At 36.5% G+C, this 16,836-nt stretch overlaps 1 protein-coding gene across 2 annotated transcripts in view; it reads right to left on the reverse strand.

Annotated features, from left to right (window-relative positions):
* Positions 1–447: 447 nt before the first annotated feature.
* The window catches only part of LOC120773370 (innexin inx1), a 33,052-nt gene continuing 16,663 nt past the window's right edge, over positions 448–16,836 (reverse strand). The window contains exons 1-5 of one of the 2 annotated variants that reach the window (XM_040102198.1): positions 14,442–14,690; positions 9,488–9,595; positions 1,480–1,635; positions 1,060–1,412; positions 448–992 (exon numbers count right to left, since the gene is read on the reverse strand). In XM_040102198.1, coding sequence (XP_039958132.1) covers positions 770–992; positions 1,060–1,412; positions 1,480–1,635; positions 9,488–9,595; positions 14,442–14,690 — 1,089 coding nt within the window. In that variant the 3' untranslated portion in view covers positions 448–769. Of the gene's footprint in view, positions 993–1,059; positions 1,413–1,479; positions 1,636–9,487; positions 9,596–14,441; positions 15,047–16,836 lie in introns of those variants that run through there. The other variant, XM_040102197.1, reaches the window with a different exon arrangement.

The raw sequence follows: 16,836 nt of genomic DNA on the forward strand, positions 1-16,836 counted from the left end.
TTCCAAATGTGTTTTTCACTTATTTGACATTAATAAAACAATCATTTTGCAGAGTCTACAAAAATATCGCATATGTATTATATAGCATACATATTTGTATAAACCAATTTCATTATCAAATTGTTCCTGTATTTTCTTAAAATAGTTTTTACTTATAAAATATTATAAAAATATGCAAATTCTTTTGTTTTCTATCAACTACACTTAACATAATGATAAAATATCTATATATATATTTAATTCAACTTTTATGTTAAATATAAAAATTGAAAGACTCAAAAGCGAACATTTGAATAAAGTTAAGATATACTAAATTTCAAAACTTACAACTAAATACATAATTCTCATTTATACACATGAAATGCACAATTGTGTATTTATGCCAGGTCATAAACTAATTTACTATTCCGCACCGTTATGTTGGTGAATTTTTTAGTTTTATTTTTGTTTTTTTTTATATTTCGAGTTGTGATCATTGATTTTGTATATAAGCTTTTAAAACCTTGTATTTGCTTGTCGTTTCATAAAACTACTCTCTTTTGTTAAACATTTTTAGTTGGAATTCTAAAAAAATTCTTAATCACAGAATTACTACATTAGATTGTCATTTCTTTTTTTTTTGCTTGTGTGTACACTCATTGTATTTTATGTATGTATACGAAAAATCTACTATAGGTTATTCCTTATACGATTTCAGACAGTGTTTTTTTCTTTATTTTTTTCCTTTTTTTTTACCCTTCGCTTTTTCCCATTTGCTCTTCCACACACCTTATTTGGTGCGATCGTGCTTTGAGGGTTCCACCTGCTTGGCAAATTCACTCATTACTTCCTTGTAGATGGCAGGATCCAAATTGCGTCCCAACATGTAGATGAGCCACCAATCACCAATATCCAATTTGCGTGAGAGCGATCGACAGATCTCCATGGGCACCATGCGATTGCGAGCATTGAGCAGACGTGGCCGGAATTTGGGCATGAAAATGATGCAAGCGCTAAAAAAAGAATAACAAAAAAAATAGTTTTTAATTGAAAACGCATGTTTTATGTGCGCAAACTTACCGGAAGAGTAGCAGGCCGATCAACATCACCAGCATAATCATGTACCAGAACCAAATGAATACATAAGTCTTTTCATTTACAATATTCAGCGGCAGTATGCATAGCGAATCGTGTTTCTGCAGCGAACCGGAAGCACCATATTTATGGAAGATACACTTGGTGACGCGTGGAAATATGTAAACCATGGGGTCGACACGCTGCTCCTGTGGCACGTCCGATAGCTGCATGATGCGTGTGCCGTAAGACATGAATTCGCCGTCGAAGAAACGATTCATCAAATACATTTGCACAATAATATTGACAAAGCAGAGTGCTTCGCAGGCCCAATAGCGCATGGCATACAGCTTGTGGCGCTAAAACGAATATAATTGTTATCAAATGTTATATATGTACATATGTATGTGTAAACGCAAAAACTACCTTCACATGCTTGATTAGGTAGTCCAATAAGGCATCACGCTTCGCCTCTTTTTCCTCACGCGTACAAATCGTTAGATTCAGACCCATGACGATCATGCGCATTAGTCCACCTTCGAATTTGTCCCACAAAAACTTTGGTGTATAGCAAGCGATAGCCTAAAAGTATGCAGTTACAGAATAAGTGTTTTTGCTGGTAATTTGTAGGCATAGGCTTATCAGTAGACAATATTTGCAGGCGATTGCGCACTGTAGCTGCTTGTATTGCATAAATATGGGTAATCGAAGAAGTCTTTTCGTATAAAAAATAAAATTTTACCTTTTTGTTCTATTTATACTAATAAAAAAATGTACCATTTTGGACAGACGGACATATTGTATAAAGGGCGAAAAAAAGTCCGATTTGGAAAATTTCTTTGGATTTCTGCAGCTTTGGCTTGGGCAATAATCTGTGTATATCAATTTTCGTGAAGACATCTTGTCAATTGGAAAACTTTTCCATACAAGAACTTGACTTTGATTCTTCAGTTTGTATGACAGCTACTTTTGTTTGTGATATAGAGTAATGGTCGAGGACTAGTTGTTGTTGTTGTTCTAACGGGTACCTCGTCGACGTCATCTAACGGAAGGCCCAAGAAACGTGCTGTTTCGACGGGATCGCGCCAAAGAGATGAGTGAGGTTGGAGGGGCATGCAAAGAGGTGACCAGTGTCATGCGGAGACTCATTCAATTCCCACAACAGCCGGTTCTACGCATCGGAATTGACCCGGATTTTATTCGGCCAAGGGCTGTTATTAGGTGATCTAATCCCGTTTAGATCGGTAAGTCTTCGTCGAGGACTAATCACACTGGTTTTTGACAAAAAGTCGGCCTCAAGTCGTTTTTCTTGAAAATTTTACACCTCTGGGTGGCTTGAAAAATCGAAGTAGTTTTTAAAAATATTATGCCTTCGATTCTTGTCTGAAAATTTCATATAATATAATCTTTTTACTAAAACACGCCTCATTGATCGTAAACGTTCGGCACAGTATTCAATTTCTCGCCGTTTCCCTCAGCAACCGCAAACCACATTTGTCACCTTCAATTGCAACACTTGCTAATCACCCCTGCGCGCTTGTAAAGACTTCCAGTGACCGCTTTTCAAGACTACTGTAACGCCGCATTTGGCATTACACAATACCAGCACCGAAGCCGGTTAAAAACGGTCATTGATCTTGCCATGTTTGGTCCGTGAAATTTTCAGGCCAACTACTTTTTAAAATATTCTTTTGATCGCTTTTTTGGCATTGATTTCGTGAGTCTATTTTTACTGCCTTTACAAGCAATTAAAATCAGAACATGCATGTCTGGCTGTCTGTCTGCTCAATTTATTTGTTGTTTCACATGCACGACAAAGACGTTGTTTTTACAGCCAAGTGCCAAATAAATTCGACAGTTGTCTGAATTTCGTGAGCTCATGAGTGTACGATTTATTTTGTTGTTGTGATTTTTTACTATATTTAACTTGATTTAATTAAAGTTAATTCTATTTTTGGTGTCGTTTTCGTCTCTTATTGTCTTGCAATTCAAAACTTCCTCCGTTTGTCTAGAAATTGGAATTCCGAACTTTGATTTATATGGTGGGAATGTCGAAAAATCTCTGCTTTGAGTGCTTAGTTTTTAATTATGACTCGGTAATATTTATTATTTTTGAATTTACGTACCCAAGATATCATACCTAAAGAATATTTGTTTTAAGAAGAATTTGGCGAATGTTGCATAGGTGAAAGTTTAGAATGGATAAAAACCCATCCCTGCTTTGGTTACATAGACATGACTTTCGTGAGAACACTTTGCTTCGCCTTTTTAAGGGTGATGGATGGCTTTGCTCTTGTCAAATAACCCGCATTACGATTTGTAGTTATATAATAGCGGTGTTAAGGGCTCTAATTGGCGAGTAAACTCACCTATGTATATCACTGAAGTTATGATATGTAGTCCTGAGAAATGGAAGATACATCAATAAGTGTGTTTGTTTCCTGTCGAGAACTAATGCTTTCGGTAAACTACAAAGTTCTTTACCCGAAAACTTTATAAAAAGTAAGACAAAGTTAAATATCGGGTGATTTTTTAAGAGCTTGATAACTTTTTTTAAAAAAAAACGCATAAAATTTGCAAAATCTCATCGGTTCTTTATTTGAAACGTTAGATTGGTTCATGACATTTACTTTTTGAAGATAATTTCATTTAAATGTTGTTTCTGGAACTCGCACCGTTCCACATGGTAATCAATCAAAACATACTCTGCAGCTACTTTTAGCATCGTGGAACCGGAACCCTGCGGTTGGTCGTGATACCATATCGGAGCTGGTGGTGGTGAGAGCCTCACTAGATGCAAAAAGAATTAACCTCCCATGTGGTATATTTTTATAATGGGAATGCAGGCTCAAGAAACACCTGTTCAACATGGTTAGAACCTATTGTGAAAACAGCCGGGTTTCCGACATTGAGCCGGAAATTCACCAGTAACTGTTTCTAGACTGCACATCAGTATCCAGGCTATATATCCGAATAAGAAGTAAATAGACGTTAGGTCACAATGCAAACCTAACTAATGTATGGGGAAGAAAAGCAAGGTGCCGAAACGTTCAGGATGATACAAAAAATTCAAAGAGGGTCGAAAACGCATTGTCGACGAACCACTCCATGATCGCCATCAACATCAACTGATAATCAACACGTTCATAAAATAAAGGAATTGGTGTTTGAGAATCGGCGATTAACAGTCTGAGATCTTACTGCAATCGTTAGAATATCGGAAGGGTCAGTGAAATTATTTTGAAAGATAAATTGGGCCTAAGAAAATGGAAATCAATATTATTAAATTTTTTTCGATAAACAGCGTCGCATTAACGCCTGTGAAACAATGCTTTTCGACGACCAGAATTTCAGGAAATGTACTATTACTGGCGACAAGTCTTGGATCCATGCTTTCGACCCCGAAACAGACGATCAATCGGCCGAATATAGTGGCAAAAGGTGAGCCGAAGCCGAAAAAACCAGGTCAAAGTAGGTCAAAAATCAAAGTTATGTTCGCAGTTTTCTTCGATTATTGAGTTCCCTTCGACCAGTCAGACTGTCAACAAGGAATACTATTTTAGTTTTAGGCGTCGTTTGCGCGAAGCTAATCGTAAAAAGAGGCCGGTATTATGGACCAACAACTCTTGGTTTTTGCACCACGATAATGCACCGTCGCATGCAGTATGTCTGCATTGATTCTTCGTAAGTTTTCACCAAATTTTCAACCAAAATCGTGCCGCAATCATTTTATTCGCCTGATTTAGATCTGAAAAACTCCTGACTATTCAGCAAACTCAAACGACCGCTCCGGGAAAACCATTTTGACGACACTAAGTAAGCGTGAATCGCTACATGAATTGAAGATTATTCCGGAAATAGACTTTAACAACTTATTGGAAAAAATGTTGGCACAAACGTTGGGGCCACGAGGAATACTTTAAGGCGGACGACATAGATTTTGAAGAATAAATTTAGAATTTAATAATTATGAACTAAGTCATAATATTTTTTGCTCATAGTAGTATATACCTGTCGAAAGACTGTCTACTCGGCAGCATTCCTCAAAGTTATTTGGGGGGTTGACAACGTAGCTAAGGACTCCAAATTCATGAAATATATCACTACTGTTGAAGAGACGTGGGTTTATGAATATGATGTCCATTTATCTACCAAAGAACCCAATATTTGTATTGGCTCAGAAGCCTACTCTAAAGGCATTAATAAGTATCTGCATTAAAAAGGGTGCAAATGTATTTTTTTTTTTTTGTCAGTCTGGGTCAAATTTGATCAGATGTTGTAGTACATAAAATATCCCATAAGACAGTTTCAATTTCCAACTAATTTAAATAGATGTTCCTCCGGTCAATATTTCTGCTATTATAAGCGCATTAAAAGATCACTTGTTATTATAACCCGCTAATTAAGTTCCATAGTAAGCTGGAAAGTTTCTTCTTTTCATGTACTTAAAAGATCACGAGAATACACTTGTCCACAACTACACCTTAATGATTTTATTTTCGCTTCATTGCAAGATCACTTAAATTGCCATCTAAGCCAACACACAAAACCTAATTTGTCATGCAACAACAACTAAGGTGTCTTTGTGATTAAATTGAGCACAATTGCGATTACAAACATACATACATACAGACATACATATGCATGTATATATGTACAAGTACACTATAGTGTGGCTATATTTCTTTCATTTGCGGTTTACTGCATTTCAACCGGATGATAGCCTCATTATGTCGTTGATAGCTTTGTATGTATGTGTAGAGTATTATATAGCATACATAAACATACATACATACATATATGTATGTATGCTAGTAAGCACAAAAGCATTTTCTTCAACTTGGTTACTAGTAAAATTTTATTATTATATCAAACGGCCAGAGACACACAAGACACAAACCAAAATCTATTTGATGAGCCACGCTTACGCACACATACAGAGAAATCTAGAAATGTGCTTGTGTTTGTTCATATTTTTTACAAAACGTGCGCGCTGAGAATTTCGGAGTCACTGTACGCACTCAATTAAACTCAATTGATATGAAATTGAAACTTTTTTCGAATAGCGCGTTTAAGTAATCATTCTCAAGCATGAGCCAGAGGAGTGTGGCGTTGTTCTGAAGCTCCCGAAGCCACACAAATGTCTGTAGTTATATGTATGTGAGTAATCTTGAGTTGCACAGGTCGTCTACAGAAAATCACGAAATTATGATCGTTAATTGGATACGAAATAAATTTTATATAGCACTAACAGCCGCTGGGGGCCTTCATGTACTCGCATTTGTATATGTTTTTGATGTGGCGAAGCTGTGAAAAATATAATTGTGGATATTTTATTGCGCAAATGTGCCAAAAGTGCTCAGCGTTCACCTCCGATCACCTTGGTTTACTTATGTACCTAGCTAACAACGGTACTTTCGAATTAAACTTCAATTCATTTTCATTTCTCAATTGTTACGCCAGTCTGTTTAGCTTTCATTTTAAATGATTGCAAGGCATTTGTTTTTTTCGTGATCAATCAAATGCAAAAAAGCTTGACAAGCATTTCAATATGCGTGTGCGCACCCGTTTGTTTTATGATTATGAGCTGCGTATTTTCAAGGCGTTTTTTTGCTATCATATCTGCTTTCAACTATTTACCTTACTATTATTCCTCGCCGATATATTTTTGTATTCAAATTTGGAAGCTTTCATACTCATTAAAATGCTGTGCTCGTGACCTCTTTCTTATGGTTATTGTGATTTTGATGTACATATACTCCACTCAATTTGACAGCTTAAGTGAGTAGTTTCGGTAGTTTTCACTAATATATGTGTATATGTATGTATGTATAGACAATTGCACGTGCTAAGAGGTCAACGTCATGAACATCACAGTTGATTTTGTAATTATTACTTTTTTTTTTTGTTATTTTTTCCAACCCTTGTCTAACTATTATGAATTGTTTTTATTTTTTCTTTAAAAAATTTAATCAAGTTTTCATAGGGTAGTTCAAAAATGCTTTTCCTACTTCTAATCAAACTTCTAATTCTTTTTTTATATTTATAATTAACTTTAATGAACCAAATGATACATTTTGGTCGATCACTTTTTGTCATTTTTTCGCTAGAGACATTCCATCAGGGTAAAACTTTTCTTGCTTCTCGGCGAAAAACTGTGACAAGTAATTTTCACAGATTTCTCTTGGAACCAACTCCATTAAGGGAGTTTTGCAATGACCGAAACAAATAGTGGTCCGATGGTACAAGGTTACGGCTATATGGTGGATGCATCAAAATTTCCCAGCCAAGTTCTCCCAGCTTTTGCCGAGTCATCAAACATGTGTGTGATCTAGCGTTGTCCTGATGGAAGACGAAGCCCTTTCTGTTGATCAATACTGGCCATTTTTTCGATTGCTTGCTTCAATCTCATCGGTTGTTGACAGTAAAATGTAGAATCAATCGTTCGGCAAGGCTGGAGCAGCTCATAGTGTATGATTCCTATCCAATCCCACTAAACACTCAGCATAACCTTTCGAGACGTCATTTCTGGCTTTGCGATCATTTGTTGAGCTTCACTGCGCTTGGACCATGATCTTTTTCGCACATTATTGTCGTATTTGATCCACTTTTCGTCTCCTGTTACCATTTGCTCCGAAATGATTCGATTTAATTTCGTTTCAGAAGATTCATGTGGTACCCAAACATCGAGCCTTATTTTTGTTGCCAGCCTTTTTTAAATGGTTCAAACAGTTTGATGATTAATGTTAAGTTCCTTAGCGATGTTGTAGCTGCTCATGTGATCAGATCTGGTCTGGTCATTTTTTTCCATAATTTCATCGACTTTTTCAACGATAGGTCGATCAGAGCCAGGTGCATTTTTTACATCGAAATTTCCCGAGCGCAAGCGAGCGAACCATTGTTGTGCTACACGAAATGATATCCGTAAACTTCACAAATTTCATTGGAGTATTGCATGGCATTTTTCTTTTTTTATACAAAAATTTCAAAATATGGCGAATTTCTTCATTATTGTCACTCTTTTTGAACAGCATTAACTTTTTTTCAAACTTCCCCGAATTTAATTTTTTGGCTAAATGAAGCTTGAAATCTCACCTTTCCTTTGAACACTTTATAGTATGACACAATTTGATTGGTAGCACTGGAGATGTACGATTGAAACGACTTTTTCGACTACCCAATATTAAGTTTGCTATGGATTTTGTACCACCCTAAGGGAAGCAACGACGAACTTATATAGTTATAAGTGATCTGTATGGCGAGCTGAGTCGATTTAGCTATGTATGTCGGCGAATTTGTTGCTTAACTTCTGAGATATCGAACTGAAATTTCGCAAAAGTCCTTTTCTCTCTAAGAAGCTGCTATTTTGTCGAATGCATTGGTATCGGACCACTATAGGATATAGCTGTCATAGAAAGTGATCGATGAATATAAAGTTTTTGTATGGAAAACTTTTCAATGTATCTTGACGGAATTTTGCAAATATCATTATATAAAACAGCGCTATAATCTCCGGGGATATTGTTTAGATCGGACTGCTATAACATATAGCTGCCATACAAACCAAACAATCAAATTCAAGTCGTTGTATGAAAAGCGCTCTTTTTTGAAAAGATATCTTCACGAAATTTGGCATATTTTATTGTTCGTAAACTTCCAGATCGGACCACTATAGCATATAGCTGCCGTACAAACTGAACGATTAGAATTCTGATAAAAGTATTTTTATACCATATGCCATAAATATTGCAACTGGTAAGGGTATTATAGCTTCGGGGCAAACGGAATCTATATATCATATTGTCAGCATTTAACTGCTCATCGTTGCACATGCGCATAGTGCAGTTCTTCGAGTTGGACGTTGATTAGTACCCGCATTCTGATCATTACAATGTTTTTTCTTCTCCAAACTCGAATGCCATTCATTCTCATCAAATAAGTCATCAGACAATGGCTTCAGGCAAACACATTTCTACTGCTCGGCATGTTCGATGTTCGACAGTGCGCAGCTCGGGTGCCCACACCAAATATGTTGCTGATATTTTCTAACAATTCGCCAGTAACAGCAAACAGCAAAAATAAGAAAAATGCCCACAGCAATGCGCTTGCGACAGTTTTGCTTCGCACACACACACGCACACACACGAGTCACCACAAAAGGCAACAACAGTTTCAACCAATCAACGAGATCACTTGACAGCCCATTATTGTGGCAAGATCGCCACATTTTCTTTCGCTTTCACAACAGGCAAAGGCTGAGTGACGTCTAACCAAAGGGGGATATGTACGCTGGATTGAGTCTGTTAAGCACAGAAATTGTTTAGCCTTAAAAGGCAACATTTATTTTGCTGTTGTTTCTACTGATGATGTTGCTGGCCGTAATTTATTACTTTATTTTATTTGTGAATTTATTTTTTTTGTGGCAATCACTTACCTGAAAGAAGAGTACGAAGCAGACCCATTGGTAGTATGTGTAGTATTTCTTGGCATCCTCATCGTTGAAATCATTGGCAACACCAGGATGAGCAACTTCACGGCCGACCTGTTAGAGATTAGAGAAATTGTAGTCGTTTTTGTTACTAAACGGTTAAAAGCGACATACATTGTTTATAAAGAAATTTGCGTAGTTTTTACGAAGGCGTAATATTTATTGCTATGCGTGGATCTCATTTAAAAAAAATAAGATTTCTTTCTCCTCTGCGCTAAAATTAACTGCATTCGTTTGCATAATAATTATTATTCAGCTCTCTTCGACACACCTAACTTCTTTTAATTTTCACCTAACCTGCAATCGGTTGCGCATGCGCAACGCGTCTATTAATTAGGGCACACGCATGTTGTTGCATTTTGTTTCTTTGTCTAGAAAAAATTTCTAGGGCGTGGTAAATTTTATTTATTTTGAATTTAAATTTTAATCGTAAAAATATTGGGTAGTCGAAAAAGTCTTTTCGTATTTTGTCAACAGATGCCGTTGGAGTCGTATATCTCCAGTGCTACCAATCGCATTGTGTCATACCATATAGTGTTGGAAAGATGAGATTTTAAGCTTCATTTAATTATTATGAAAATAAATCATCAGGACAACGCTAGACCACAAGCATCTTTGATGACTCGGCAAAAACTGTGAGAGCTTAGCTGGAAGTACGATGCATCCACCATATAGCCTTGGCCTTGCAACATTTGACTACCATTTGTTTCGTTCTATGCAGAACTCCCTTAATGGAGTAAAGTTTGTTTGTGAAATTTACTTATAGCAGCTTTTCGCCGAGAAACAAGAAAACTGATGGAGTAATGTCTCGGCTTCGGCTCCTCTTCGATGAAAACAGATGGTAATCGGAAGGGACTAAGTCTAGTGAATATGGCAGGTAGGGTAGCAGCTCCAAGCCAAGTAATTTAATTGTATTCTGAACCGATTTTGTCTTGTGTGCAGGTGCAATGTCGTGTAACCAAACTACTTTTCCGTGCCTTCTGGCACATTCTGGTCGTTTTTCGGTCAATGCGATTAGTATTAGCAGTTTCCCCAGGTTCCCACAAAACCCAGAGCATTGCCTTCTTACTGAATCGATCTGATTTTGCAGTCGATGTTAATGGTTGCTCCGGATTAATTCATGATTTTCTCGGTTTAAGATCCATAAAATAAATCCATTTTTCATCGCCAGTGACAATTCGATGTAAAATTGATTTTCTTTCGTGTCTTTGAAGCAAAATTTCACAAGTGTTTTCTTGGTTTTTCATTTATCTGTCATTCAATTCATGGGGCACCCAGTTTCCACACTTTTGGATCTTTCTTTTAGCTTTCAAATGGTCTGAAATTGTGTGTTGAGCAGCATTTAACATGGCTGCCATTTGCTTTTGACTCAATCTTCATCAAATATTGCTTGCAGTTCGGCGTCTTCAAATTTGTTTGGCGGTCTTCCACGTTTTTCATTTCCAACATCAAAATCATTATCTCTGAATCGGTGAAATCATCTTTAGCATATTGCTTCTGATAGAGCATGATCACCATAAACCGCGACAAGCATTCTATGCGACTCTGTAGCAATTTTCTTCAAATGGAAACAAAAAATTAATATTTCTGCAAATCATCACTTTTTGAGATTTTCAACACAACGAAAAAATATGTCGTTGTTTGTTCAATGACTTCAAGGTTATGTAGTTTAATAATCTGCGGTTCATTTTGAAAAATTGTTTCTTGATTCCGTAGCACATTTCTAGAAGGACCTCCGAAAAAAGTTTCTATGAAAAGCTTTTTCAGCACTCGGACTACTAAGATTTGGTCAACTTTCTTGTTATGGATGGGTCTATATTATATCACTCTTCCATTAGTATCTGTTCCATTTGGATTTTGCTAGTAAAATGGCGCTGCCTCCGTATTTTTTCTAAAAGATCCCATCGATTTTCTATGGGATTTAAATCTGGACTTCGAGCAGGAGTTCGCCTGTTTTAGAAAAATCCTTCGGACAACCCCACCTTGGATGATTTTCGACTTCTTATCTCTCTTTTTTATAATACGTGGCCTATTTTGCTTTCAGTTACCTCAAAGACTGCGCAATAAAAAGTACAAATCATTGAACATATAAAACGTAAACACTTGCCCCTGTCAACTACGCAAATTCAAGTTAAATTAAAATCTTCACAAGCACAAGTATTTCATATAAATTCGTACAAACATTTGTATGTCTGTAAATACAGTGCCCAACACAACCCGACCTAGACGCATGCGCGCCACCACAGGTATCCAATTTCCCATTCCGCGAAGCACTTACCAAATACTTTGAGGCGGTGCGCGTTAACCAACAAAGTTTGATTGCTGCTTGAGGGTTTCGCGTTTCCTCTTGCAGACTTACAATGAATTAGAATAGTTCTTTTATGAAGTACTATAGATGTGCGCCAACATACACAATACGAAACATGCCGCGCAAAATTCAAATCTTTTTTTTCAAACATTTCCTTTATTTCTTGTATAAGCACTCTTTTTTAGTGTTTTGTTTATATATTTTTTGTACTTCTGGTATTGCGAAAGCAAACACAAAATGCTGGCCCCCAACAAAGCTGTGCGGCTTCGTTGTACTGAGACCACAACAGCCGGCAGTGCCGGTACATGGATAGGGGCATGTCTGCTTAGCTGCTTAAAATTCAATTCATTGGCGCTACTATCATTATAATGTTTATATATGTACATACTGTTTCATATATGCAACATCCATTATATATTTATATTTTCTTGACATTCGTTCGTGTGCGGTGTTTGATCGGTATCGGAACGCAACGTGTTTTTAATAATTCATAAATTCACTGTTTCTTCATTTTCATTAAAAACGTGTATGCAAATTATGTAAATATGTATATAGTTAAATACATAAGCCATTACATTACAAACCATTGAGGTCAAGTGTTGCTTGTCAAATATTGATTTTATATTCAGTTGTGATAATACCTCTTCTTTTCATTTCCATTATTTAATTAAAGAAAAAAATAAAATAAATAAATTAATTAATACCAGTGGCCACTATGCCACTCTGGATCGTTGATAGTACCGATTACTTTTGTTCTGTATGTATGCATTTAGGATAGGTTATGAAGTCGATCCTTAGGGGTTTAAAGCGCCTTAAAAATAGATAGGCCTGTTTCCTGGTTCGCTGAAGGTAAAGCTGCCAAGATGTTTTAACATCAATCTTACAAATGCTCAACAATACCTGGATATTTCAAACTCACCATACTCCATACAGCTTTGAAAACTTGCTTGGTTTAGCCTTTAGCCTTGCCGCATGAATGCTTTTAGACGATGTCCAGTAAAAAGCCCTACGATTGCAGCAAGATGAACTTTGTTAATTTTCTACTCTAGGTCATAAAACCAACAACTGCTAAGTACACGGACCTTTCGTGGACCAGTGCTAGAACGTCAGACGCCAATGGAGCTCCAACTCTGAGGCAGCATCAAGTTTCTAGTGAATACATGCATTCCTTGACTAGCTTTAAGCGCATAGTTAGCTAGCTCAGCGCTAGTATTGTCGATCTGCTGTCAGAGCCTGTGTTCAGCTCTCTGAAAGGCGCTGTACTTCGAAGCAGTACGCCTACCGCTACTCTAATAGCATCCACTTCTCCTTGAAAAATACTGCATTGGTTTGCCAGCTCAAATTTAAAATTGTCGTAGAACTTCTTTCAGAAATATCCCCCTACAACTTTCCCTCCAAGCTTCAACCCATCCGTGAAAAGTGCGCTTGCGTATCTTCTCTAGCGACTCCTCCCCATTCACATATCCTTCGTCGGTATGTGAGTAGAGGAAAAGTCGCCATTAATAGCTTCTGTGACGAAGTGATGTAAGTTTCCAGCAATTCAGTAACGGAAGAGGGCATTTCGGGGTGTTTTTGTTCGGACCCCTTCATATGCCAAACTTCACTGACCTTGGAGCGCTGTTCGCAGCAAAACAACTGACCACAATGTCGTGCTATGTTTAAAAGGGCAGTAAGTGTAATTTAAGTGTCTTCAACGAATTTTGTTTTTTTTTTTTACTAATTTTTCCAGAGCATCATCCCTTCTATTTCTAGAAATCTTTAATTCAAATACGAATTTTGTATGAATAGATTTCAGCTTCATTGTTTTCCATCTTCTTATAGCAGCCATGTCTAGTAGACAGGCATCTGTACACCAGGCGTCTTACATAATATTTTTGTTAGTCTTTTGAATTCTTTGAAATCTATATCCAGCATTTCTTCATGACTCAAAAATTAAAATTTCTCTGTATAATAAAAATTATATTTGTTCAATATTGTTTTAAAAAAATCTTGAATTTTTTTGGTTGGAACTTAAAGCTCTGTAAAGCTCAAAGACTCTTTTATATTTGTTTATAAGATGCATCTGTTATTAGAGATAAGTGTTTATAAAATTAGTGGATGATCTGCAGTTCGCTTTCTAATTCAGAAACTTCCATATAAGTAGTTTTTGTGATTTTTGGTTTCTCTCAGCTACGGCGCAAACTCTCTGAGTATTAATTTACGTCAATCAAACGATCGCAGTTCGTATTTCACTACTTTTGATTGCGTCTCTATGTGCTCTTCGCAAAAGGCAAAACGCGTCTTATACGAGTGTAGATGCGATTATTATACTGTCTTTTCTTCAAATAACTTATATGCAACTATGTAAATATGTATTTTTACCCTATGATATGCAAACGCTCACTTAGTAACATACACCTAGATATTATGAATCGAGCTTTACATGAAACTTATATGTACGTACATAAATATGAGAACCCGCCTTTAGGCGATGGTAACACAATATCATCGCGGTATACTAAACTCATAAACATATGAACACGCTTACGTAAAATCTACTTGAGTAGATAAGAATTGATGCATATGTAGTAATTGTAAATGATTCTCACTCACCTGTCGCTTGAATGCGTCTGGCATCGTAAATGTGCTATGGATCCAACAGAACGTATTCACCACGTGAGTCGGTATGCCACTCACTATGCAACTGATCGGATGACCTACAAATTGTGTGGCCGTAATGATCATACTGCAGGTGAGCAGCAACACGGTCGTAAATGAGTTGTGCAGGCGGAAGATGGCATTGTCCGTCTGAATGGGCTGCCATTTCAGATAGGATTTTAAACCGGCTAGCAACTTATACATTTTGTTGCATTAATTATGTCTAAGTGACGTAATGATGTGTGGAAAATTGCTTAGTTTGCTCTGTGTCTGGATCAGGATGTATAAAATATTTAATAAATAGTTTATTGGCAGTTTGTTGTATAGTGTAAGTCCTTGAATTATTTGTTCTTGCTGAAAGCAGCGCCGATACGGAAAGGCAGTGAGTCATAAACAGAGAAAAACCGAACGCGAACTTTTTTGTATTCAAAGTGCAAAATCCGTAGGTCAATCGTTGTTATTGTTGTTTGAGTTATGGAGAAAATGAATCACTAATAAAGTGCAATTGTATGCTGATATGCGACGTAGAAACATCAAAGGCTGTTGCAAGTTCATATCAGCTGCAAGTAGAGAAGAAAGAAAATGCAAAATTTAATTAGAACTTTTCATTAGCAATTCGTAAATTCTTAGTAATAATGGTGAAGTGCAATTTTATGAACTACTTAATCAACAATGCATATTATTTCCATTTTATATATCATTCAAGAATTTATCGTAGGAACTTAATGGTTCTTGAGTTCATGCAGCTAAAGTTTTTGCTCTATATATAAGAAAGGTTATGTTGCGCTTATGAATACGTTTATTCGAAAAATTATTATGTAAAGGCTGATCCATTTCGAGGTTCCATACATTTTTAAAGAAAATATACAGAAACTTCAACTTTAACGAGTAATGTTTATTATCATTCGAAAGAACATTCTTTGGCATTTATTTTTTGAGGATTATCTCTTTCAAATGGCTACGTCTCAGATGGTTCATCCATTGAGTCCAACTTTCAATGACTCGTTCGAATATTTCGATTGGTAACTGGCAAATGACACGCATGATTCTTATTTCCAAGGCTTGAATCGAAGCGGGATTGTCCGCACAGACTTTAGACTTTATATATCCCCACAGGAAAGAGTTTAACGGTGTGATATCACACGATCTTGGTCGCCAATCGGCCAGCCTAAAATATGAAATTATTTGCTCACTGAAGTTCATTGATTGATGCGATGTGTGGAAAGTGGTGCCATCTTGTTGAAACCAAATGTCCCCGAGATCACAGGCTTCAATTAAAGGTTACGTTCTCATCGGCATCATTTCTGAAGAAATATGGACCGATGATTCCATCGGCTCACAAACACCAAAACTAAACAAAATTAGTCACGAGAACGTGGGATCTTCTTTGAACTTTCCAGAAGCCCGTAGAGCAAATCGAGGTCTCTTGTTATGGTCGAGCGGCTTCAGTTTTTGCACAAGCTCTGTTTTGTACTCTTTCAATTTGAGATCTCGACTTAAGATGCGCCAGTCGCTGGTCGTTCTATACTTTAGTCTGAGTTGTGGTGAAATCTTCCGGTGCACTTTCCACGGTCTTCCTGTACACTCTCAGCTACGGCTGCTATATTTTTTCACTGCGTGTTGGACGTGGTCTATTCTGTTGGATATTATCAAATAAATAAAGTCTAAAAATGGGTGTTGGCGTTGCGAATAGTGCGCTCAGTAGGCCGATCGAAGCGCGCGAAACACATTCTTTACAGATCTTGAAATTTCGAAATAATGTTGACCGATTTGTAAATGTTGTTCAGACGAAAGTCTTTCCATGATAAAATGTCAAACAATGTTGAACAAAAATAAGACGTCAGCATGACACGTCTCAGGTTCGATCTGCCAAAAAAAGTCTATTGAAAAAAGTACATCTACTTGGATCACCTGTTATATTTGATTTTCTTAAGTTCTTATATATACGTACTTCTATTGCCAGCGATAATTCTTAAAAATCTGAAACACGCTTGGAAACGATTTTGGTCCAATAGGTAATAAATCAGTTCCCTTAATTGTCGCGGTATTTTTAAAAAGACCGCCTTCATTTGAAAACTTTTAAAACATTAAAATTATAATTTTCAGAAAAATACTTCCAATATTTTCGAATTCAAAATAATTAAGACTGATCACTTTTTGTTTTCCACAAAACAGTAAACATATTAGTCGCATGATAGTTTCTGGAAAATAAACACTTCTCATGCGTGAGTTATGTATAGTACATCTTGATAGAATGTATGTATGTATGTATGCCTTTATAAAATTAACAGTCTCACTCTAAAGCAAATATACAATATTTATTTATCTAGCAGAAAACATAAAAATACTT

The sequence above is a fragment of the Bactrocera tryoni genome, chromosome 4, assembly GCF_016617805.1.
Source record: "Bactrocera tryoni isolate S06 chromosome 4, CSIRO_BtryS06_freeze2, whole genome shotgun sequence".
Taxonomy (NCBI): Eukaryota; Metazoa; Arthropoda; class Insecta; order Diptera; family Tephritidae; genus Bactrocera; species Bactrocera tryoni.